Genomic DNA, 23871 nt, shown 5'->3' on the forward strand with positions numbered 1-23871 from the left:
CACCAATCAGCCTGAGTATGTTAACTTTGAACGCACAGTTTAACGCACTGAATGGAAACGTGATAAAAATGGGAAACAACAGAGCCAACAACTTGCTATGTCTTATGACTTGAAAATACATGCATTAATACATTTGTATTTGATATGTTGAAACACTATGTGCATGTGTGTGTGTGTGTGGGGGGGGGGGTTTTGAGAACCACACAGAACCAAAACTAAACTTGGAAACATTTATTTAAGATTTGTCCACAGGTCGCTCTCCTTCACATGATGGTACAGGGGATAAGAAACTACTCATATCTTCCTCTTCACACAGCATTCCTGTCCCATCTCTGACACTGACTTGAGGGTATAATATCCCCATGGGTCCACCCATGCAGGCCCTATTTCACAGGGACCATTTCCCACATAAAATCTGATAAACTGAAGAGGCAAACTAAGTCTATGCACATTGGTTTGTACACATGTAGCCCTGTCAAAACGTTATGCCCAGTGGGAATGGAGGTGGGGCAGTGACCAGGCAGGGCAGCAAAGCATGTTCTTGCCCCCACGGAGGAGTGAACTGTGGACATCACATCTGGCCTAACCCTCTGCCTTATGAGAAGTTTTAAATGAATTAAATGTACCAGGTATGCACACACAACTGTGTGTTTGTACTGTTTATATTTACATACATATGCAACAAAACCACCCTGATGATTTTAAAAGGCTGTATCAAGAAACAGAAGATGTGGGCTCTAGCAATTTTACTAGAATATAACTTTATCTATACAAAAACAAAAACTCTCCAAATATGCATGTCTCTACACAGTTTAAAGCTTATTGACAAAAATATTCTGCTACTGTTATCAGGTTAAATATATGATTTTATAGGATTCTTTAATCATGAAATACGTATCTAAACCTAAGACCAAAAAAAGTTCTTAATTGGGCTTCAATTCACAAGAAAATAGCTGTTTGTTACAATTACATTTTAATAATCCAGGACAGGGAGAAGTAGCAAAACGTTATAAATCTCCAAGATGCAGAGCACCTATTTTATCAGCTTAAAAAAATAGATTTTCTCACAATGAGCCACATGAAAGCAGCAGCAACGCCCCCTCCTCTCGGCCCCTGGCCCTCCCTTGTGCCCCCCCCCCTTGAGGCCCTTTATCTCTTCCCCCTCTTGTTTCCAGCCGGGGGTTTCTTCAGCTGAAGAAGTTGTCCTCCTGTGCCAAAGCTTGCGGAGGCTGGATTGGACACCCCAAATGTCAAGCCAGCAGATGCTGTGATGCCGGGATTGCTGAAGTTAAACCCAGATGTGCTTGAACTGCCAAAGCCTTGGAGGGGAGGGGAAAATAGTTCAACGTGAGACGATGTGGAGACTCAAGTTATTTCTTTCATCTAATAAAAAGCAAGTTTTCACTCAAATTGTAAGTGTGAAACAACCGCATGCACGGCACTGCCATTCAGGGAATTCATCGCAAAGTTACGGCCGTCAGTTTAAGTGTATGGAAGAGAATACAGGAATGGATCACTTGCTTTAAGGGCCTACACTTCAACATACAGAACAGCTGCAATGGAAGAACTGCCTCCCACTGGCTGGTTGTCCTACAGGCCACATGAAAGGTCCTATGGCAGTCGGTGCTAACGTAAATCTGATGAGAGAATTTGTCTGCACAATTTGTGCACCCAAGGGTAGTGAGTCACTTCACACACACACATAAAAATCTCCAAAAAGAACTAGGCCAGGATGTGCTGTTGCTGTACTGTGCTGAAGAAAGGCAAATCACCAACTATAGCTGGAATGCATTAACTCCTGATTTCACCATCAGGAATGTCAGGCTCACTCTTCAGTGCAACAGGAGATCAATAAATTACATATCTATCTATCTATCTATCTATCTATCTTCATTCAGGTGAACCCATTCTTCTCTCTCCATACACACACATTTCAGTATGCAGTGCAGCTTGATTAATCCTTGTCCAGTGAAACAAGTATTGCTACAAACTAGCATAAATTGCATATTTAAAGAGAAAGAGTAAGTGTGTGTTTCTTCTAACAAAGGGCGTGCATGTGTGCATGTGTGCGTGGGGGGGGGGGGGTTGATGAAGGAGGATGGCAGCCCAATCCCATACGTGCACCATGATGCCTCAAGTGGGTATCACAGTAAAAGAAAACGCAAGTCAGACACATGTGTTCTGCTAGCAGAGGGAGAACCAGGAGTCAAATAAAGCAGCGCATAAGAATGGAGAGAAGCGCCCTACTGCACAGATATGCCCAACCACGCGCACACAGAGGCATGTCCTGTCAAACCGAAAATCTTAACAAGCAAAGCACAGCAGGGAGCAGGGCTGCAAGGCTACAAAACAAAAACCCCAAACCCTAAGTCATTTGCACAAGTTGCTGGGGCTGATTTCTTTTTAAAAAATCACCCATGCATTACTGGAGTCCTTCTCAGATGCAGACCTCCATTCTACCCTAGGATGGAGATCCAGAATGAGCCCTAGACTCCCTTCTCCTGCTTCCCTCATCCTCAGGGGAAGGTCATCACTGAACAAGGGGATTCCTGCAGAGACCACACAAGTCAAGGGTCACTGGCAATTAGTTCTGTGTGACCTTGAAGGACGATGGTGTCTGTTATTGGACACTGTTCTTAAAACGGGTCTCTGCAGAAAGGACCGTGGACCTGCCCCCCCCCCCACTGCAAGCCCTCTGACCACACAACTGTTTTTATGTTCCAGTGGTTTGCAGGAGAAAGGCTGTATAACCCAGCACCGTAAAAAAGGGCTGATTTATCTAAGTAATGCTCAGCTTGGGAAATGTATGTAATTTGCTTTCTAAACAAGAGGGCCAAGAGAGGTCAACAGCTGTACTTCTGACTTACTGCTTCAAAAAGCACAGGATAGATAACTTCAGGTCATTTAATGAAGACTAAAGGGAGAGAATAATGGTATTCCCAGTAGTCATGTATGGCTGCGAGAGTTGGACTATAAAGAAGGCCGAGCGCCGAAGAATAGATTCTTTTGAACTATGGTGCTGGAGAAGACTCTTGAGAGTCCGTTGGACTGCAAGAAGAACAAATCAGTCAATCCTAAAAGAAATCAACCCTGACTGTTCCCTGGAAGGCCAGATAATGAAACTGAAGCTCAAATACTTTGGCCACCAAATGAGAAGGGAGCCCTCACTGGAGAAGACCCTGATGCTGGGAAAGATTGAAGGTCAAAGAAGACGGGGACGGCAAAGGATGAGATGGTTAGACAGTGTCATAGATACAATGAACAAGAAGTTGAGCCAACTTCAGAGGACGGCGGAAGACCGGAAGGCCTGGCGTGATCTGGTCCATGGGGTCGCAAAGAGTCGGACTCGACTGTGCGACTGAACAACAACAACAACAACGGGAGAGTGCCAAAGCTATTATCACGCACGCAAGGAAGATTTGCTTGTCTCAAAAGGTATCTTGCTAAGCTGCCTGCCTAAGAGGGAATGCCATAAGGCATCTAAGTGAAAGGTTTACCATAGCAGCAGAAGTTTCGCAGTTGTGGTCAGTTAGCAGTAAGGTAATTGATTCTTTTGAACAAACTGAAAAAAATCTAGCATGTGAAACTACATTCAGCCTAGAAACATGGCAATGTAAGTATGGTTAGTTCACCATAGCTACATTTAGACATCACAAGCTGCAATTTGATTATGAAGAGTCTGAAATATTTGGGCTCATATGTCCCTTCACTTAAGTGCGTGCAGCACAATGAAGACCAGGAAATCTTCAAACTAGCCATTAACAAACTGAGGCTTGTTGTTTGTGTTTTAAGCAGGATTAAGCTATACTTCAGAATCCAAGTTTGCAGGCAAACAGGCAAACCTCAACTTTCTGAAGTGCCCCAATTCAGACATCATAATTGTGGTTAGATTGAAGATTTCCTAAATTGACAAGTCTTCAATCTTGGCTCCACATGGGAGGAGAGAGACGACTGAGTATGGAAGCCCAAGAATTCCAGAATTGTTTATAATACTGACAACTGTCATTTGTTGTGACGTTTGAATGTTCTTCATTTTTATATAAAGCAGGGGTAAATCTTATTAGAAATTATATCAGTAGCAATGAAATATTTACAAGTTCAGTCTCTCATATTTTGAGTTGTCAGTTCAACAAGTGCTCAATTTAACTTTGCAAACAGGAATAACTATACACTCGGTTTAAACAGAAATGTTCAATTTTAGCATAACCGTAAAGCTGTAAGCCTACATTTAGAGTTGGGAGACAGCAGACTAAAATAACACTGCAGGATTGATAACATCAGAGACTTTTTTTTAGAAAACAGAGTAAGGTGGCAGCACTGAAGGCTGGAATCTTCCACTGTTTGATTACAAAGACACTGGCTGTGATCCAAAGAGCTAACTTTAGGAGAACCCAGGAACCTGGGCATGCCCAGTAGGATTTTTACTTTCCCCTTCCACTAGCAAAGCCCACCATGTCTTATCACAAACTGCTTTTTAAATTATCTTCAGCTTCATAGGAGTCTTGCCTTTCAGCTTGGGGATTGCTGCTTGAGAAAGCCTTCCTGTGCAGAGTTGACTTAGAAGGTTATGTCTGCTTAGGATGGCACTGCAAGTTTCTTGAACATGCAGAACTTATTGTGCTAATCTAGGTTAGGTACTTAGTGGTGGAAAGTGCCGTCAAGTCACAGCTGGCTGATGCCACGCCCAGTCGGGTTTTCAAGGCAAGAGACGTTCAGAGGTGGTTTGCCATTGTCCTGCCTCTGTGTCACGACCTTGGCATTCCTTGGAGTCCTCCCATCCAAATACTAGCCAGGGCCAACCCTACTTAGCTTCTGAGACCGGAGGAGACCAGACTAGCCTAGCCTAGGCTATCCAGGGCAGGGCAGGCTACGTACTTAGGGCAAGTTAATGACCTTAACATTGGGAAAACAAAAAAAAGACAAACCTGCACTAAGGCTTCCTGAAGGCTTATTTGTCGTTCCAAATCCAAATGATGATGCACCTGTAGCAGTGCTTCCAAAACCAGAGCTACTTCCAAACCCTAGTGGAACAGCAGTGAAGACATGGAACACAAATTAAAACAAGGTACACGAACGGCTGGCTTGAGTTAAAGGACTGGGGCTCCCCTTCAAAGGCCTTGTCAGCCACCAAAGTGCAGCTCTGTTCCTGAATACAATAGACTGAAAAATTCACTCGCCCTTTGCAGTATTTTCAACAGGACATGCCATTGTGAAAACTCTAATGTTTAACTGGAATGCCTACAGGCAGGATGGGCATGTATTTCAGTAACACTGAAGGACTAGCCTTGCTAATGTGGATGCAGCTGCAGAAGATTTGTGGCTGCACTAGTAATCTGCCAACAGAGTAAGAAACTCTCCCTTTAAGTAGCAGAAAGATACAAAAAGGTATCCTCCTCTTAGAGCCCACATGCTGGAGGACTCTGCTGTGAGAGGCACGGTTTTACTGTCATTACTGCACAATCAAGCATGCAGGCATAGAATTGCTCCTTCTGCCTTCCCGCAAGGGCCTGATGGGGCTGAATGCACGTGTTTTTTCTTCCTCAGATAAAGCTGGAAAGGAACCACGTGCATGCTCAGGATCTCCACTTAAGGTAACCAATGGGGGCAGCTCACAATTTCCACTTCTTATTTCCTGAAGTAGAAATCAATGGGCAAGATGCTTCAAGCAGACAGTCTGCCTCTGCACCTAATCCACCTCGCCATGTGTTAAAAAAGAAAGGCTTTATGGAATTGTCTTACTTCAGTGCAGCAATGAGAGGAGGAATACTCGAGGATGGAAATTTCCCTTACCTTCTACAACACAATCCTAGGCATGTCTACTCAGAAGTTAGTTACTTCCAGGTAAGTATGCAACAGATTGCAGCCTAGGTATTGCAAATTATTTCCAGGGGGGGGGGGCGGGGGGCGCAGGGGGAAAGCATGAGATCATGATTTACACATGAAGGAACAGCAAGCACATGTTCTACAGCCTAGGCGATGCTCAACTTTAATGCTTCCAAAATCTTTACTATTCCTTTTCTTTCATATTTCAGATTTTCCACACCCGTGCTCCAAGCTGCACTTCATAGTTTGAGGGTTTTTCCTACTTGTCCATGCATTTCTTATACATAAGCATAAAAAAGCTACCTGGGATTTATATACAAACAGGCTGAGTATGTGTTGGAAGTTGTGTGCATAAGTAAGACTTTTAAAACCGGGAGAGACAATGTGGCTGTTTTGCAAGAGATATGATATGATTTGCTAGACGTTTCACATGGTACATTGCTATGGCAAGTCAACATGCAAAGTAAGAACACCAATGCTGCTTCTGTCTGTCCATATACCATGGGGAAGTCAGCAACACTCCTTACTAAGAGCACAAACTTTACTGCCTTTGAAAGTGTGAATTGTACCAGCCCCTCTCTCTCTCACTCACACACACACATACTAGGTCCTGAAACATGCTACCCCCCCCCCCCAAAAAAAATCTGGTACAATATCCTGAACCATCTATTTTCTGAACTGAGCAGCTTTACTTTCCAAACATGCCCCACCACTTAGGCTCAAAGCCGATAACAAAATACAAACTTATGTACACCCAGATTTTAAAAGATACTGCAGGCACTAATTATCTGTAACAGCTAGAAGCAGTTCATAACCAAGATATATTCCTGGACAGTGAGACTGTAACCCCATGGAATCAAAAGGGTGCCTGCCCCCAACAGACTGGAGACCATGATGGACTGGGTGGGACAAAAGCCTTTAAGGGTGCATAATAAATACATCTGTGCAGACAAATTCCTTTAATTGATCTTCACTATTCACAAGCAAAATGTATTAAGAATGGCAGAAGGTTAGATTGCTGACTCTTGCCATGCATATTTGGTATTTCAACCTAAATTGGAGGCTTGGGTACAGAACCAGAAACTGGTAATTATTTCAGATCAATTAAAATGGAGCACAGGGGGGCTTGGGGCTTGCCTATCTGGCATAAACATACATTGGGGGCTAAAGGTTCTACCAGGGAAGTGTGCTGCCCAGATCAGTCTAAGAAGTGTTGTATAGTAATTCAGTGAAACATTAGAAAAGTTAAAGTGTACCTCCAAGGCTTGAAGAGCCTAAGCCACTTGATTGCAAGCCAGTGCCAATACCTGAACCGAATGGTGTTCCAAAACTAACTCCCAGAGACGGCTGTGGCCCTGGTATAAAAAAAATAAAAATGAAAACAAAGCTTGCCTTACTCTTGCGCAACAGAGATCCGTTACGTAAACCCTTTCATTAAAAAAGTAAAACATCACAGCTTAGCAAATGCTTCCTAAAGTACCAAGACTTTCATTAGAATTCCTCCCCAGGCTACCTGAGTGTTTAAATGGATAAATCTAGCATCTGGAACGCAATATAAGGTGAAACAACTGATATATCTAGCAAGTTATGCCAAAGGATAAAAGCAAAGCATTTACAATAGCTCTGAATGTAAGTTAGAATTTCTGTTCCTTGAGGGGACTACGTTTGAATGCCCTATAAGCTGTTCAGTCATGGCTCTTTAAAAGCAGAGTTTAAATTTCAATGTGACTAAAATCATCATGTTACCAATGTTTGATTTTAAATACTCATTTGAGTATTGTATTTTTAAAAAACTAAACAAAACAAGTGGATAAAAAACAAGACAATGGCTTTCTTTTATTAAATTTATTATTCATATTAGAGCAAGTTAATTACACAGTAACATGACAATTCAAACTGGTTCACACAAAAATGATAATTACTGAGTTGTTAGAACTTTCCTACATTTACAACAATTTATGCCTGTTTAAATAAACATTTACAAAAAGGCACAGTTGCACACCTTACCCAATACATTCAAAAGTTTCAGATCCAGAAGTGTCTAGTATAATTTAAAAGATTGGAAACAGTGGCTTTCCTTCATATACACACAGACAAAAGCCATTTATTCTACACCGAGAAACAACCTATAGCCTCAGCCCATTTTTCTGTGTGTGCGTGCTGGGGGGGGAGGGGGGGGCGATGACAACCTACCTACGTGCTAGGCTCTCATTATAAATATGCTGCAATAAAGATCTGGAGGTTAATTTAGCAGCTTATAAAAGTCAGCTGATAGTTTTCACAGTACAATCTGTACTCATACCTTTAAGCACAGCGATCAGTGCATGAGTTAAACCTGAAAGATTTGTCAAGTTCAAATACTGTGCATACAACTTCATATTTATATATTCCAGCTACGCTGACACCCAGGGATGCAATCCTGCAAATGCTGTTCTCGGGCAAAACTCATGAGAAATGAATGGTTCAGAATGCACAGCAATATATGCTGGCTTGCCTCCCAAAATGACAGTCTTGTTGATAAACACAAAGTGTGTAGGACACATTTAAATGGAATACTCTGGCCATTAACTGCTTTTGAAATCTTTGGGTTCTCAACTTTTTCTAGATACTGATCCTTAGTGGCAGGGATTCCATTATTGCATTGCAGTACTTAGCACTCACCTACCACGTGTCTGTAGCGACAATTCACAGAAAGGAAATGTGGGTAAAAATTTTTTTAGCCTGCATTGTGTAGGTCAGATAAAGCATTCGTGGTCCCCTTCTGGCCTTACAGATATATAAATACTTGAGGTTTTTAAGTTCTTGTAATGGCGCTAATTAAACAGATAGCCAAATAAAAAATCAAGCAAAAGGCACTGTTCTGCATTAGGACTTTTGCAAGGAACCTCTCCACACCTTAGATGATCCAATGCAAAAGTGAGGTTGCTCTATTCAAGGTTGCACTAAGCTGTTACAAAGGGCAACAAGAGCTACCAGCTTGCAACTTGTACTTAGCACTTATTTGGCAAGTTGAGGTTCTTCTATCTGCATTCCAATTATACACCATACACTAACTATAGGACTTTTCTTCTTCTGTAGAAGAAGTGTTGCACTTCAAGTTAAAAAAACTGGATGTAAACAAATTTAACTCTCTACCTAGCAGCTCCTCAAAAAGATTTCCAGTACGAGTCAATTAGGTGTCTAACAACAACAAAAACGTCCAGTGTTCTAAAGGAATTGTTACCAGTTTTCCATCTTAAGGGGAGGCACTGCTGGTGGAAGACCTTTAAATAGTTTGATGACACCAGTCCTCCAAGCCAAGCTTTTTTAAAAAGTAGTTCACAACAGATCTATATTCAAATTACATAAATACAGGATTTCATACTTTAAAGCTGACAAAGTTTTCAACTGAACCGCACCTCCCATATCAGTGGCTCTTTCAGTACCAGAAAACCAAAAGAAATCTCTCATTTAAAATTTAGATATGTGTACATAATAATTTAAATAATGCTAAAGATCGTCTAAGCCAAAAGACATTAGTAAACATTGCCACCTTTGGATAACGTGCCATTTAACCTATAATTACTAGCAGTGATTTAAAATCTCTCTATATAAATATTTGCCCTATAGAGCAGTTTTAGTTCAATAAATATACATTTTTAAGAGCCCGGCTGGCATACATTATCAACAAGGATTCCTGCTTGGCTTGCCAAACATTACTCAAAACTGTCTCATAGTGATACTAAAGGAGCAAACCCAAATTGTTCAGGTCTAATCAGATATCTGGCAAGTCTACTTCCTAATAAAGCAAGCGGAACTCTTGCTTAACTTCATTTGTATGGCAAGACACTGGATTTTAAACATGGAACTGGCTCAAGCACAAGATCTAATTTAGTGTCATTATTTGGACAGGCATTATTTCAGGTAGAAAGGTTTAAAAATTGGATGCTCAGCAAAATCACAGATAAAGCTTTAAATGCTAGAAGATTTTAAGAGCACAGCAAAGCAAAATGCTTTAAGCCAGCTAACTCAATCTTGATTGCAACCTATGCTGAAGACTATAATTACACAACTCTTTTTGCTTTTAACAGATCTTGATAGCACAGCAATCAAGGTAGCAAGCAGCAGTATTCTTACACTGCAATCCTAAACAGAATTATAAGGGTATAACTCTGCTTAGAATTGCACTATAAGTCACCAAGGCTGCGTAAGCGAGACATGCAGTCCACATGGACTATAACTGTAGATATTGGTCTACACAGAAATGCAAACATCATTCCAAGCCATTCATCAGTTTCTCAGGTTCACAATGAAGCAAGTGTTCTAGAGTTGGCCAAAGTCATATTACATTAACTCTGAACAATTGACTTCTGAATCTTTGTTTTTAAACAATGATCTCTGCCATATTTCAGAACAAGATTTATTCTTCCGTTCTAGGGAAGTTACAGGAACACAACAAATTCTTACATATACTAAAACCACACCTCTAACATCCACTTACAGTATATTTTTGCTCCAGAACAAATTAAAAAGGAAACGTCAAGAATAGACAAATACCTTTTACGACCTCTCCTGGTTACTCTTTGGCAGTCTGTGCATGATTAAATATGGGCAAAAGGCCCATATAGTGCACTTACTGCATATGAGCCAAACCACTGGTCCTCCTAGCCTAGTATGACCTTCTCCAACTAGCAGCGGCTTTCCAAGTGCTTAGGCAGAGGTCTCTTACCAGCCCAGCCACCCAAGTGCATAAACTGGAAGTTCCAGGGACCAAACCTGGGACATTCTGTATGCCATGAATGTACTGAATTTAGCTCCTTGAACTGGCAACTTTTGACACATGATACTGACAGTTATCTACAGCTAAACAATTTTTTCATGGTCAGCTGAGCCATATTAACTGCAAAGGCCAAATTAATAGCATCTCTTTCCAATTCTAATGTTTGCAGCCTCAGTTTTCAACAGCGGCATAAGCTCATAAAAGTATTAGCTTAGCTACTCTTCTCACGCTGCAGTAAGGAGAAAGAAAGAATCCAAAGGAACCCTTCTCCATGTGAAAAGTGTCACCCACTCACAGAACTGGGTTCTACCTTGCCCAACAAGACTGCTCAAGAAATGCAAACTGCTTGTGAACTGGAATTCTCGTAGTGCTTGCAGGGAGCTTGCACAAGATAACGTTTTTATTTTGCTTATTGTCCTTTGCACCCAACACATTGGCAGTAATCCACTGCATACTTATTTGGAAGCAAGTTCCACTAAAATCAACCGGTCTTGCTTCTGCAAAAGGGCAATCAGGAAAAACAAGCTTCTATTGAGATTCATGAGGCTTCAGGTAAAGTGGTGATCCATTACCTGGTAAGGCGCTATGCACACTTACTTAAATAACTTTGGAAAGAAACATCTTAACAGGACTATGGTTTTGGTCATTATGGACCACCTAATTTACACCATCTTCTGTATAAAAACTGTAAAAAGCATTCAACAAAGATTATTAGTCACATACTTAATGTATGCTATAATAAAAGATACACATTTTTAACTTAAAAACATGACCCATTAAATTATGTTGCTACAGTGAACTAGAAGGATGCAATAGTCCTTCCTTTCCGGTTGCAATCTTTCTGGACTTGTCTATTATAGGATATAGCTGCCAACACCTAGTAGAGGTCAAAGCTAGAAATACCCTGTAGACCTCATTACTTAACAGCAGTACCTCATTTAATGGCTCTGTAGGTAGTGAGTTATGTATGTACATAGCATGTTGCTTTTCCACCAAGCTCCACAACACCACAGTGAGACTGAAGAGGGCAGAAAGAACCATGGAGATTTATGTAGGGTTAGGCCAGAGAATACTGTAGTGTAAAGATCTCTAACCAAGTGCATGACTTCAGGAACCAAAGTCAGTTTCCTAGTCTCTCTCTACATGTGATTTACAAACTCCAGGATTACCTGTGGAAGGGTCGGCACTTTAAGAGAAGTGGCCAAAATGGCAGTAGCGTTGAACTTCAAGCACCTAGACTGGTATGTGATTTAAAGATACCTTTGTTGTGCCCACAAGTTGTTTCTTTTCTACCCAAGTTTACTTCCAAGTGAGGATGACCTCAAAATAACTTTATGATCCCTCTTCCTAGTCGCGATCCCAAATACCAGCACCTATTTTTTTAACACCCTCCCTCTCAAGATGTTGAGAAACAGTGGCCCATATGTTTTCCCACTTTTTGAGCCACATTTCAAAATGTGCAATGTAGAAACAAAAAAGCTATAGTTTTGTTCACAGGGAAAATGATTACTTTGACTTGGGTTCTTCTCAACAGATTAGAAAAAATGTACACAATAGTGTCTTAATTTTGGAAAGACATCATCCTATGCATATTCAGAGGTGACAAAAGACTCACATTCCAAGGGGTTAAGTAGTACAGTAACAAGCGATTGACAAGTAAAGTCACAAGAGTAAATACTGTGTGTATAATTATTGCTAAGTCTATCCTGCATTTTTCTATTACCTATGTTTTGATAAATTGTCACTCACAATTTTTAGATTTCCAGCACAAAGGAAGACCTTATATATAAAACATTGTACAAGTTTACTATTTCTGTGGCACTAAAAGCTATAACTTGAATGCACTCAGACCTGTAGCAGGCTGCTGCTGCTGTGTAAGTGTTGCAGCCATGGCAACGGCTGCTGCATTTGGTAGGTTGCTGAAAGGAGTAGGTCCAGTTGTAACGCGCGGGGCAGTCTGCCACTTCTTGGCTTCTGCTCGCCTGGCCTCAAATACATCCACAGAATCTCCCAGAAAGGTTTTTCTATAACCAAGATACTGGTCTTTGAGCATCTAAAGAGAGACAAGAAAATCTATTCTAGTTCACCACACGCCACCTTGACACATTTAGGAGTTTCTGACAGCTTCTACTGCAAGCTGGAGAACGAAACCCGAGATTGGAAGTACTAGATTTCGAACGTGTATATCCTGACTTTCTATAAACTCACAGAACTTTAAATCACAATGGACAGATAAGGATTGCTCTTCCTAAAGTAACTGTGGATACCTTGCTAAACACAGTGGTAGAATGGGATCCATCTGTAAAACAGTAGAAAATCTGCCAGCAAAAGAAATACCTACACTATCCTAACTTGCCCCAGAGGGGAGAAAAGTAGCTGCCTATACCTGTACATCAGGTATAACTGTACATCTCATGTAAAAAAGACAAAGGTAATTTACCAGCTCTGATGTGACAATGAGCCTGTTCAGGATTTGAGTTCTCTGCCTACTGAACAACGTTACAATAGGAAACATCTGGTATGTGGAACCCATTCTGTTTGAGAAACTGCTAAAAAATATAAACATCTCACAAGGTGGAGAGTCTAAGGGTGTAACAAAGTATGAATATAGCCATTTTAAAAAGAAAAGTTGCTTACTTTGTTCCATCTTTTGCTAGCCTAGTGGTGAGACCAGGGGGACTGAAACGCATGCTAGGAGGGCTATATAAAAATGTATGCAGTTCTTAGCTTAAAAGCCTCTCAAGGAATATAAGCAGCCTACTTCTGTCTTCAAAGTAAAACAGACCAAGAAATATAAAATAGAAAGCAAAAAAGTCGAACTGTCACTGACAGGTTAACAAGGGGTCAGCATATTTTATTAGCATGCTTTACAAAGAAATCAGAAAGACAACTGTAAATGGAGTAGTTATATAGGAAAACACAGATATTCATGCTAGGGTATTATTCTTATAAATCACGCATGCATCTGGAACTATGGCTTACCTTCACATTTTCATGAATTGACTGAAGCTGTGCAGCTAGAGCTACAAACGTTTGATAAATTTTCTGCATGGCCATAGATAAATCTGCAAGACATGAAGATTTGCAAAGTCAGATCATGTTGCAACATGAAATTATCTCTGTTCCAGTAATAGTAAAACCACTGTCTTGATCATTTAAACTGATTTCAATCTTTGACAAGCACCCTACAACATTACAGAAGCTGTGGGATTGCCAGATGCCTCTTCTGGAAAGGCCTCCAAACTCAAAATGGAGGAGAAAACATCTTTTTGGTGCTTTATCAGCAAAGTATCATAACTCTTTAATACAAGTTTTAAAGCCATCATTTCAATTAATCTGTAACCCCAACAGTGCAAAACTGCTATAGTCTCAGCATATCCATTCCAGAAGGACTGGAGTAACTCTGCAGAGGAATGTGCTGCCAGTATGCTCCAATGTCCCAATGTATGGACAAGTAGCTACCTGGTTGAAAATAAGAAGCAGTAAAATCTTGTGAGCTGACTCAAAACTGGCCAATTTGCCATAAAACAACCCAAATTGTGTGAGCATACTGGAACTCATGCACTACCCATTTTCCATGCTAACTGCTACAAAGAGAGTTGCCAGAGATTTGGATGCAGCTCTGTTCTGGGGGTGGGTGGGGGTGGGGGATGTTCCATTCCCTTAAAGACAGGCGATTTCTTCAGTTTAGAGGGATTACGACACTCTGGTAATGTACAGGGCCAAAATTTAGTGTTAAAGTAACCCACAATGGGACCTATCTGTGGCAAAATCTGAACAGAAATCCTTGCAAGAAGTAGTTGTAAAAGAACTATATGATGTAGAAACTTAGCAAACTTGTTAATGCACCAGCTTTTACCTTGTGGAGTTATATGTGAATTATTTGCCTGAGTAGCTAGATGATTTTCCAGCTCTTCAATCTGTTGTCTGTACTGTTGCAGTTGCACTTCAAACTGTTCAACCAAGATCCTGAAGTAACTAGATTAAATATATTTTAGAACATTTTAATCACAATCTTTTAATTATCTCACAAAAACAGTTTTGTGGTTTCGAAAGGTTGATGACAGCAATGACCAGTTTACATACAAGCACTGGTATACATAATATTTGTTGACAACACCCCCACTGTTTCTCTAGAACCTTAGTTGTTTTCTAAAAGCATACAACTGACTTCTAAATCACACACTATAATCATACTAAAGACAAGGAGGAAGAAATCACTAACCACAACAGCTAGGCATCAAGGTGGACCAAGATCTGACCATACCTTCTGACGCCAATTAGAAATCCACTGAAAGGATTGGCTGGATTTGAGCAGAAGGTAAACAACAGCTAGGATGTTCCCTCTAAGCTGTGGAGTCCTGTGAGCAAAAATTCTATTTTCTGAGCTACCGGCATTAAACTTGTGAGCAAGCGATTTTGGCTATGGCATAAATTAGTTTGCTCCGGAGCCCTCCTTCCTGAGCTAAGACAAAAATGTGTGAGCCGGAGGCTAAAGAATGGTGAGCTAGCTCACACTAACTCAGCTTAGAGGGAACACTGGCTAGGACTCATTCACAAATGCTTGTGCAAGACTCGCAGAACAGTCCTCCTGCCTAGTGCTACAGCGATTTCTATTCTTGTGCAGCAGCTTGCACAAGCCTTTGGATTTAATTCCTCTTTTCACATACAACACTGTAGCTAGTAACGGAGTAAAAAAACCAAAACTCATGAACAGAACACACCTTCCACAAGCAGGAAAGCACTTCTGGATCCAACTGAATTGCTACATATCCTACATACAGTAGGAAGCTATAGCAGACAACGCAAAGAAGTCATAATTTCGAATCCTGTACTTACTCAGCTGGTGCTGTATTTTCATGTTGAAGACCAGGAGGTGTTTTCTGTGTTCTTAATGCTATTTCAGCATTTTTGAGTTCCTATGGAAGTAGGAGAGAAAAAGGGTGTATCTTGTTTTAAAATGTAATTAATAGCAATATCTTAACACATACTGAACCCTTGTCCCCTTAATTGAGCTTTCCCATGTTTGTGGCTGCTGAGAAGAGAAGCTGAGTTACCACTACGGTGTCTGCGAAACACATGATGTTTACGAAGATTGTACCTCAATGCTGCAGCCCTTGCCATAGGATGGGAACTAGGCAACAGTCTTTCACTACAACAACCTAAAGTCAGATACAACAGTTAAGCCAAAACCTATAGGCCAAGCCCCTCAGATTGCCTGTTGGGGTGGGAGAAGGAAAAGTTGTACTGTTATTTTATGTATTCCAAATCATTTCTGGAGGGAGGGGCAGGGGGAGAGCATGAGATCATGATTTACACATGAAGGAACAACAAGTGCAAGTTCTAAAGTTGATGCTCAACTTTAATGCTTCCAAAACCTTTATTCGCTTCTTTCAGATTTTCCAAACCTACGCTCCTAGCTGCACTTCATAGTTTGAGTTTTTTCCATATTTCTCCATGCATTTCTTACACACACACACAAAAGCTACCTGGGATTTATATACTAACAGGCTGAGGGTGTGCTTGGAAGCTGCGTGCATAAGTAAGACTTTTAAAACAGGGAGAGACAGTGTGGCTGTTCTGCAAGAGGTATGATATGCTTTGCTGGACATTTGACATGGTACATTGCTATAGCAAGTCCACATGCAAAGTAAGAGCACCAATGGGGAAGTCAGCAACACACCTTACAAGGTATTACCTTGCTCTGACTGATTGTCTTCTACTTTTGTAATTCCATTTTCTGGATCGTTTACAGCCATGTTTTATAGCGTTTACATTTTTTTCTAATTTCATAATTCTAGTCCAGTTGCATTGGTATTTTATAATGTCTGACTGCATCGTGTTTATATTTGCTAACCCGCCTTGAGTCTCAGTGACAAAGGTGAGCGCTAAAGTACATACATTAAATAAAACCATCATCAAGTATCCTTATTCTCCCAAAGGTCACACAGATTCTCTCAGAACTATTTCAGTTGAAAGTGGTGCAGTTACACTGATGCACTATTCCAAGTTAAATTTATGATTCTCAGCTGATAATGGATGCAACAACTGTCTATACCAACTGTTAGGCAAGTAAACACACACATACACACAAGCAGTGTTTGTAAAAGAGCAGGTGATACGGGCATCTATACTGGGCCCAGATGACAACAAATGGTCCTAATCAGCTGTCATACCTGAGCAGTTTCCACTTTCAGTTTGTCAATATTAAGAGTGTTCCTCTGTAATCCACTGGCAGCCACTGACAAAAGCTGTTTCAAAGCTTTAATATCCTCCTGCACTTTAAGCATCGCTTTGGAAGACATTCGACTAATCTCCTCCTGAACCTGTTTTTGTTCTTTTACAAACTTCCTGGAGAAAAGGTGGGGGGGGGGGGGCGAGAAAATGCCACTTATCCATGCCAAAACAAATATACAAGCTTCCTCCTTAGATCTATTGTTTTACTCAAAGCGTGACTCATCCTGCACAGAACTCAAGATACTAAACAGCAACAGGGGGAACATCTAGCAGCCCCCAGATGCCATGAAGGCAGTATTTAGCATTTCAGAACTGCAGATAAAACCAGTTAGTAGATAAAACCAGTTATTGTTTCTACTAATCAATCACTATATGAATATTAGAAAAACTGAAAGTACATACAAAATGAATGGCACTGAGAATAATATACTGGGATTAACTATCAAGATCAGGATTTTTGTTGTTGTTCAGTCCCACAGTTGAGTCCGACTCTTCGCGACCCCATGGACAAGATCTCGCCCTCCTGTTTTCCGCCGTCCTCTGAAGCTTGCTCAATTTCATGTTCGTTGCATCTATGCCACTGTCTAACCATCTCATCCTTTGCCGTCCCCGTCTTCTTTGACCTTCAATCTTTCCCAGCATCAGGGTCTTCTCCAGTGAGTGCTCCCTTCTATTCCAGCATTCATGATGGGTTGGGACCAGCAGAAAAGCTCATGGAAGGAGTTTGCAGTGCACCTCGTTCCCCATTTCCCCTCTCTCTCCATTGTCAGCACCAGCTGATTCTGAACTTAGTTTACTTTAATTAAAATAACTGAGAGGAAACTCTCAAACTCGGGGGGGGGGGAACACCTCAAAATCAAGACGGCATGTTAACTGCCTAAGCTCTGATCTAGACAAACAATTTAGTGAGTCACTTGGGAGACCATTTTCTGACTACTATCTTTGAATTATTTGAAATTTAAATGAGAAAATACTTACTGGAGATTTTCTACGTCTTGGCAGATTACTGGAGGTAGATTTTCATCTTTAAGTGCTTTACTATCCCTGCCAACATACAACAAATACTTTATTGGGAGCACAGCTTTTGCCATCGTATTAGCAAAGAATTACATGTAAGATGGAATTATCTGCATATTCCATCCTAAAACTCAAAAATCACAGTAAGCAGTAGTTAGGAAGCATCCAAAACTCCCTGCTTTCTTATCTTCAGTATTTCATCCTACTACTTTCCCCACAGAGAAATACAAGAATCCCCATCCCAGGAAAGTACAGTATCTTCACTACCCTAGCTTTTAGCATTCAACTAAGATCTCATCAATATATTTTTCAAAACAATACAGTACATTTTAGAACACAAGTTTTAAGGAATATTTCTTTAATTAGAAATATCTGACATACTCACTCTGGCCTAATTCCTGTTTTGTCACCTAGGAAAAAAACAGAAACAAGGTATCTGATGAAAAACTTATAATAAAGCATCTTCTCGATTTCAGCTATGAAAATGTCAGAAAGTTTCTTCAGCACCTGGATCCCTCCACATGGCTAGCAGTTGCTTGGGTGAGGTGAAGGACTGGAGTCAGCCAAAATCACCCTCCAGCCCACACCATGCCCTAGATCTCAACTGAGCCCTTAAAAACAAAACAAACTCATGCCATCTAGTTTGACCCAAAGGTTACAACCTTATGCACATTTAGCTAGGAGCAAGACTCAGTAGACAAAGCGGGATCCACCACCATGCAGAGAATCCAGCTGCAAGTGTCCAGTGAATCCCATAAACAAGAGCTAGTAATCACCTGGCAAAACAGCATTTCTCACTGACATGAAAAATACACATTCATGCCATCTATTAGAAGAGTATTCGTTATTTGAAGACCCTACCACATTACAGAGCTTAACACAGCTCTATATACAGGAAAAGGAGTCCAAGACCATATAGACAGAGCGAGGAAAGCATCCTCCCAGGTCCTAGAACCTATAACTTCCTAGCCACTGGGCCCTCTAAAAAACCCACAATAATAAACACATCACATCATTTATACATCTCATCATTTATAACACTTAAACTCAGAAGTTAGATATTTTATGTTCCTTTTAGGTAAGAAAGTTGCTTCTCATGCCATCTGTTTGACAGATGGTTCAAATTCAGTTTTAAGCATAAAATAATGTGCTTGTATTATATTCTTACTGTATTTAAACCAGGTAGTTTTCAAATAGACTTACTATAATTTTAACATCTCCCCCACATAAAAATTCTATTTAAAAATAATGTTTTTTTAATAACTGGAAAAAAACATATATATTCTTTAAGCTTACACTTTAAGATGTGTTCACACACACACACACACACACACACACACACACACACACACACTTACTCTTCTTATCTGAAGAACTGCTAAAGTCTATGCCACCAAGACCTTCGTTAATGGTAGTGGCTGGGGCTGGGGCTGCCCCCAGAGTCAATCCCAAAGCGTTCTGTCCAAGACCTGCAAATAATCCAACAACTGTATCACACACATCTTGTGGTCTTCAGACATCAGCATGTAAGTAAACAGATGTTTTTTAAAAACGCGATTAACTACTCAGAGAATTTTAATTGCCACTGAAAACTGGAGGCATGTCACGTTTATATGAATTGGTTGGAACTCCATGAAACTATATGCAAATGCTGGAAGCTGCAAATTTTGCAGTCTGGCTAGCCAACCAAAATTTGTGCTTGCCACCAACCCCGTCTTTCATGGGGGAAGGGGTCTTTGATAGTTGAAAATATAGTTTCAGCATTAAAGCTGCAGTCAAAACACTTCAAACAAATCATTGCTGTCCAACAGCCAGTCTGACTCTCCGACCACAGCAGCTAGACCAAAAGCTTTTCACAAGACAACTCTCAGGCTATTTTATTATGCAGCTACTTATACAGGGCTTGAAGTCAGATAAGTGTTTAAATTCTGAAGTGCCCCAGCTCTGAAAATGTGTCACTGAACATAAACTCCAGTATGAAAGGGCTAAATCACATGACAGAGGATTCTCACCTGTTGCAGCTGTGCTTGCATTTGGAAAGAGTGTCCCTCCTAATCCAGCTAAGGCTCCTCCTAGAGACAGGCCTGTGGATACAGTTGTGGTTGGAGCAGCTGTGCCTCCCAAGTTTAATGTGAAACCAGAGGACCCTGATTAAAGAAAACATTGTGATGCAATATTTTGAAGACAAGATCTTGATTTCTATTTTAGTAATAGCCATAGCACTACCTGCCCAATCAACTTCCATTTGGTTATGGGCACAAGGACCATCTTTCCCTCAAATTCCATTTGGAATTATTTTTTAGGTTTATTCACTGAGTAAGTGCAACTATTCAACACAAGTAATATCCTAAGGGCTCAGAGCAGGGTACTTTTAACCAAAAATAATTATAAAAGTGATGCCATAACTTTCAAATGCAATGCATAGAGGCCACTGACAATCTAGATGGCTAAAGGTAAAGGTTCCCTTGCTCGAAAGCCAGTCGAATCCGACTCTAGGGTTGCGGTGCTCATCTCCGTTTCAAAGCCGAAGAGCCAGCGCTGTCCGTAGACGTTTCCGTGGTCATGTGGCCGGCATGACTAAACCCCAAGGCGCACGGAACGCTGTTACCTTCCCACCGAAGTGGTACCTATTTATCTACTTGCAATTTCTTGCTTTCGAACTGCTAGGTTGGCAGGAGCTGGAACTAGAGACAGGAGCTCACCCTGTCTTGCGGCACCCGGGGCTTGAACCGCTGAACTACTGACCTTCCACAGCCTGCAGTTCAGCGTCTTAACCACTTGAGCCACCGCAGCTCCACAGATGGCTAAAATACAGCATTAAATGTTCTACAAGAGATTCAAACAAACCTCCAGGAGTCCTGAAGTAAATTAAAAGACTTCTGCATGTGAATTTATAACCTGAACTCATGAGCCACTGCATAAGTATAACTCCTCACAAAAGTGTTCCTAAAAGACCCACTGCAATCCTGCTGCACTTAGTCCTTGGTGGGGATTGCATAAATTAACTAAAAATCATCTGGGACATGACAAGTCCTTACTGCACAGTCCAAAGACCTCTCTGGGTGTAAGCCAACATTGCACCCATAAGAATATAAGAGCCCTGCTGGATCAGACCAATGGTTCATCTAGTCCAGGCTCCAGTCTCTCACAGTGGACCAACAACAGAGCTTAGAGGCGGAGGCCTTCCCATAAAGTTGTCTCCTGGCTCTGGGATTCAGAGGTTTAGTGCCTCTGAATGTGGAGGTTCCCCTCAGTCACCATGGCTAGTAGCCACTCAGAGACCTGTTCTCCATGAATCTAATTTCCTTTTAAAGCTGTTTATTCCTGTGGCGATCACTACATCCTCTGGCAGCGAATTCTACATTTTAATCACTCTCTGTGAGAAGACATAGTTCCTTTTGTCCATCCAGAATCCATTGCCCATCAGTTTCACTTGATGCCCTTGAGTTCTAGTATTTTGTGAGAAGGAGAAAAAGTTCTCTTTGTAAACTCTCTCCAACTCATGCATAATTTTATAAATCTCTATCATGTTCCCCCTTAATTATCTCTAAGGATGGGTATGAACCGGGAAAACGTGATTTGTGTTGGTTAGTGGTTGAACCACAAACCAAACCCAGAGGTTTGTTTACAAACCGAACCAGTTCGTGACCCCACAAACCTCACTGAAAGGGACCTCAGTCCTTTTCAACAGGGTTTGCAGAAAGCCCAAAAAACAACAACTGAGCAATAGAGAGCTCCCCACTGCTCAGCTGTTTCAGGCTGTCTTGTGCAGTCCCTTCAACCTCCTGCTTTCTGCTCTATCCACGAACCGCGGTAGACCCACCATGAACTTCAGTTCATGAACCACGAACAGGGCAAAATTCATGACTAATTTTGCTTTGTGTCCCTCCCTAGTCATCTCTTCTCTGCACTGAAAAGTCCCAGACTCTTCAGCCTTTCTTCATAGGTAATGTGCTCCAGCTCCCTAATCATCTCGGTCACCCTCCTCTGTACTTTCCCTCCTTTATAAGCTATTAAGAGAATTTTAATGGCAAAATGGCACTGCTGACTCTCTACTCCTCTCCTCTAAGCACAGGACGCAGCTTCTAGCTGCAGCAGGAACAAGAAAACTAACTATTATCTGTATACTAGTTTCTGTTATCTTGGGCCATGTTCTCATGTAGCACTGTAACACTTACTCTAAAAAACCTTGCCACTGAAAGAAAACTGAAGGAGGTGGAAGCCTTATAAGGTTACTAGCAGCCACATATAGCACTAACTGCACTATACCACCAATAGTATATTACATTGGCCACTGTCAGTTTAGCAGCAATGGAATTCCTAGCATTAAACACATTTCCAATCATTTAATACAAACCCCCTTTTGCCAAGAACTGCGCTGATCCATCTCTCTCAGGTTACTTATTTCTGAAGTATAATGCTTAGACCCCATATTTGTAAACATAGAGATGCCAGGATGGAAATAAGGTTGCTCCGAAACAAAACGGTACTGTCTTACCTGCTGCAGGAGCTGATGTAAGTGCAGAAGAAAGTGAAAGGCCAGCAGAGGTAGAAGTGATAGGCAAAGTAAATGGTGTGGCTGATCCTGCGGGTTTGTTAAATCCTAAACTAAAGCCTGTAGTGGAGGCCGAAGTAGTAGCAGGTGTGCCTGTAAAAGAACAATTGTGTTTTAATTCTTGATGCGACGTCTGTTCTCACCACCCCACCCAAACTGGGCATGCTTAGTCGAATTCCAATAAAAGCTAGTTTCAAATGTAACAGCAAATCATGCACCTGCCCTGAAAACCAGGATTCCAAAGGAGGAATAAACCACTGTGAGGCAAGTGCAAACCATAGGTTACCAATCCAGATGCAGTGGCTTGCAGCAAACTCAGAAATAACTAATCGTCTCATTACTGGCAAGGGGTGTGCCTGCTACTCAGGGATCACATCTGAACTCCAGGTCCTTTCCTATAGTGAATTAAGAAAGTAACTGAACTCTAAGCTTGTTAGTTAGACCTGTATACTGACTGGTAAAACCAAGGAGGAATTGACCAGATCATATTACCTAGCTCAAATGCATACACTTTCTACAATAGGGGCTTAAAGAATGGTAGAAGACTAGCATGGTGTACTGGTTAAGACTGTCAGACTAGTATCTGGGAGACCCAGGTTAGAATCCCCACTCTGCCATGGAAGCTCGCTGGGTGACCTCTGGGCCACTCACACATTGTCAGCCTAACCTACTGCAAAAGGTTGTTGTCAGGATAAAATGGAGAAGAGGAGAATGTTGTAAAAAACACTACCCACTTGTAGCTTCTGTTCTGGCACAGTCCTCACCACCAGCTCTTGACACACAGAAACAATTGTAACACACTGGACGCACTGCAGTCTCAGTTAGAGTTTACCCAGGATTCCAAAATAATGGCCAGACACAAGACTCATTTGGGAGCTGCAAATATACACGCTTTTTAGTAAAAGGAAAGCTAGTGCTAAATATACATTGTCCCCAGTCACACAGGCTGGATATCGCAGGGGGGGAGAGGCGTGGCTAATTGCCCCGGCGCAGTTTGAGGCACGATTACGTGATCAGACGCGCTGGCGGCACACCACGAGTCCTTCCCTCGGCGCCGGCAGGTAAACGAGGGACCGGAGGGGAATGGCGCGCGCCGGCGTGATCACACCACAAGCGTCTGGAGGCAGCCCATGGCAAACGTTTACTAGTACCTTGGAGGTACTAGTTTTTTAAGGCGCACTGTCGGCAGTAAGCCACCGGTGCGCTCCACTTCCCAGATGTTGGGGTGTGATCGCACCCGGACAATCCGCCCACCATCCATGCCTCTCCTGCGGCAACTTTGCCGTGTGACCGGGGACAATACTTACTAAATGACAATCCAGTAGCAATGGTTCTTGCTGTTCCTGTAAAGCAGTGCAAAACCAGATCAAGATTTATCACTGCTTATGAAGTACAAAATTAAAATCTTCTGGGCTTCTGGTATGGACACTGTGAATGGCGGTCGCATCTTCGGGGAGCTCCCGGAGTCGATTCGCCCACG

The 23871-nt window shown here is 41.5% G+C and overlaps 1 protein-coding gene across 2 annotated transcripts in view; it reads right to left on the minus strand.

Annotated features, from left to right (window-relative positions):
- Nucleotides 1-1020: 1020 nt before the first annotated feature.
- Nucleotides 1021-23871, minus strand: part of NUP58 (nucleoporin 58kDa) — a 28908-nt gene continuing 6057 nt past the window's right edge. Inside the window, exons 3-15 of one of the 2 annotated variants that reach the window (XM_015419367.1) lie at nucleotides 22335-22484; nucleotides 19849-19983; nucleotides 19195-19305; nucleotides 18222-18246; nucleotides 17798-17863; nucleotides 16759-16933; nucleotides 15422-15501; nucleotides 14442-14560; nucleotides 13565-13647; nucleotides 12434-12635; nucleotides 7080-7178; nucleotides 4926-5021; nucleotides 1021-1319 (exon numbers count right to left, since the gene is read on the minus strand). In XM_015419367.1, the coding sequence (XP_015274853.1) occupies nucleotides 1150-1319; nucleotides 4926-5021; nucleotides 7080-7178; nucleotides 12434-12635; nucleotides 13565-13647; nucleotides 14442-14560; nucleotides 15422-15501; nucleotides 16759-16933; nucleotides 17798-17863; nucleotides 18222-18246; nucleotides 19195-19305; nucleotides 19849-19983; nucleotides 22335-22484 (1511 nt within the window). In that variant the 3' untranslated portion in view covers nucleotides 1021-1149. The remainder of the gene's footprint in view (nucleotides 1320-4925; nucleotides 5022-7079; nucleotides 7179-12433; nucleotides 12636-13564; nucleotides 13648-14441; nucleotides 14561-15421; nucleotides 15502-16758; nucleotides 16934-17797; nucleotides 17864-18221; nucleotides 18247-19194; nucleotides 19306-19848; nucleotides 19984-22334; nucleotides 22485-23871) is intronic. The other variant, XM_015419368.1, reaches the window with a different exon arrangement.

The sequence above is a fragment of the Gekko japonicus genome, unplaced genomic scaffold, assembly GCF_001447785.1.
Source record: "Gekko japonicus isolate JY-2015 unplaced genomic scaffold, Gekko_japonicus_V1.1 scaffold371, whole genome shotgun sequence".
Taxonomy (NCBI): domain Eukaryota; kingdom Metazoa; phylum Chordata; class Lepidosauria; order Squamata; family Gekkonidae; genus Gekko; species Gekko japonicus.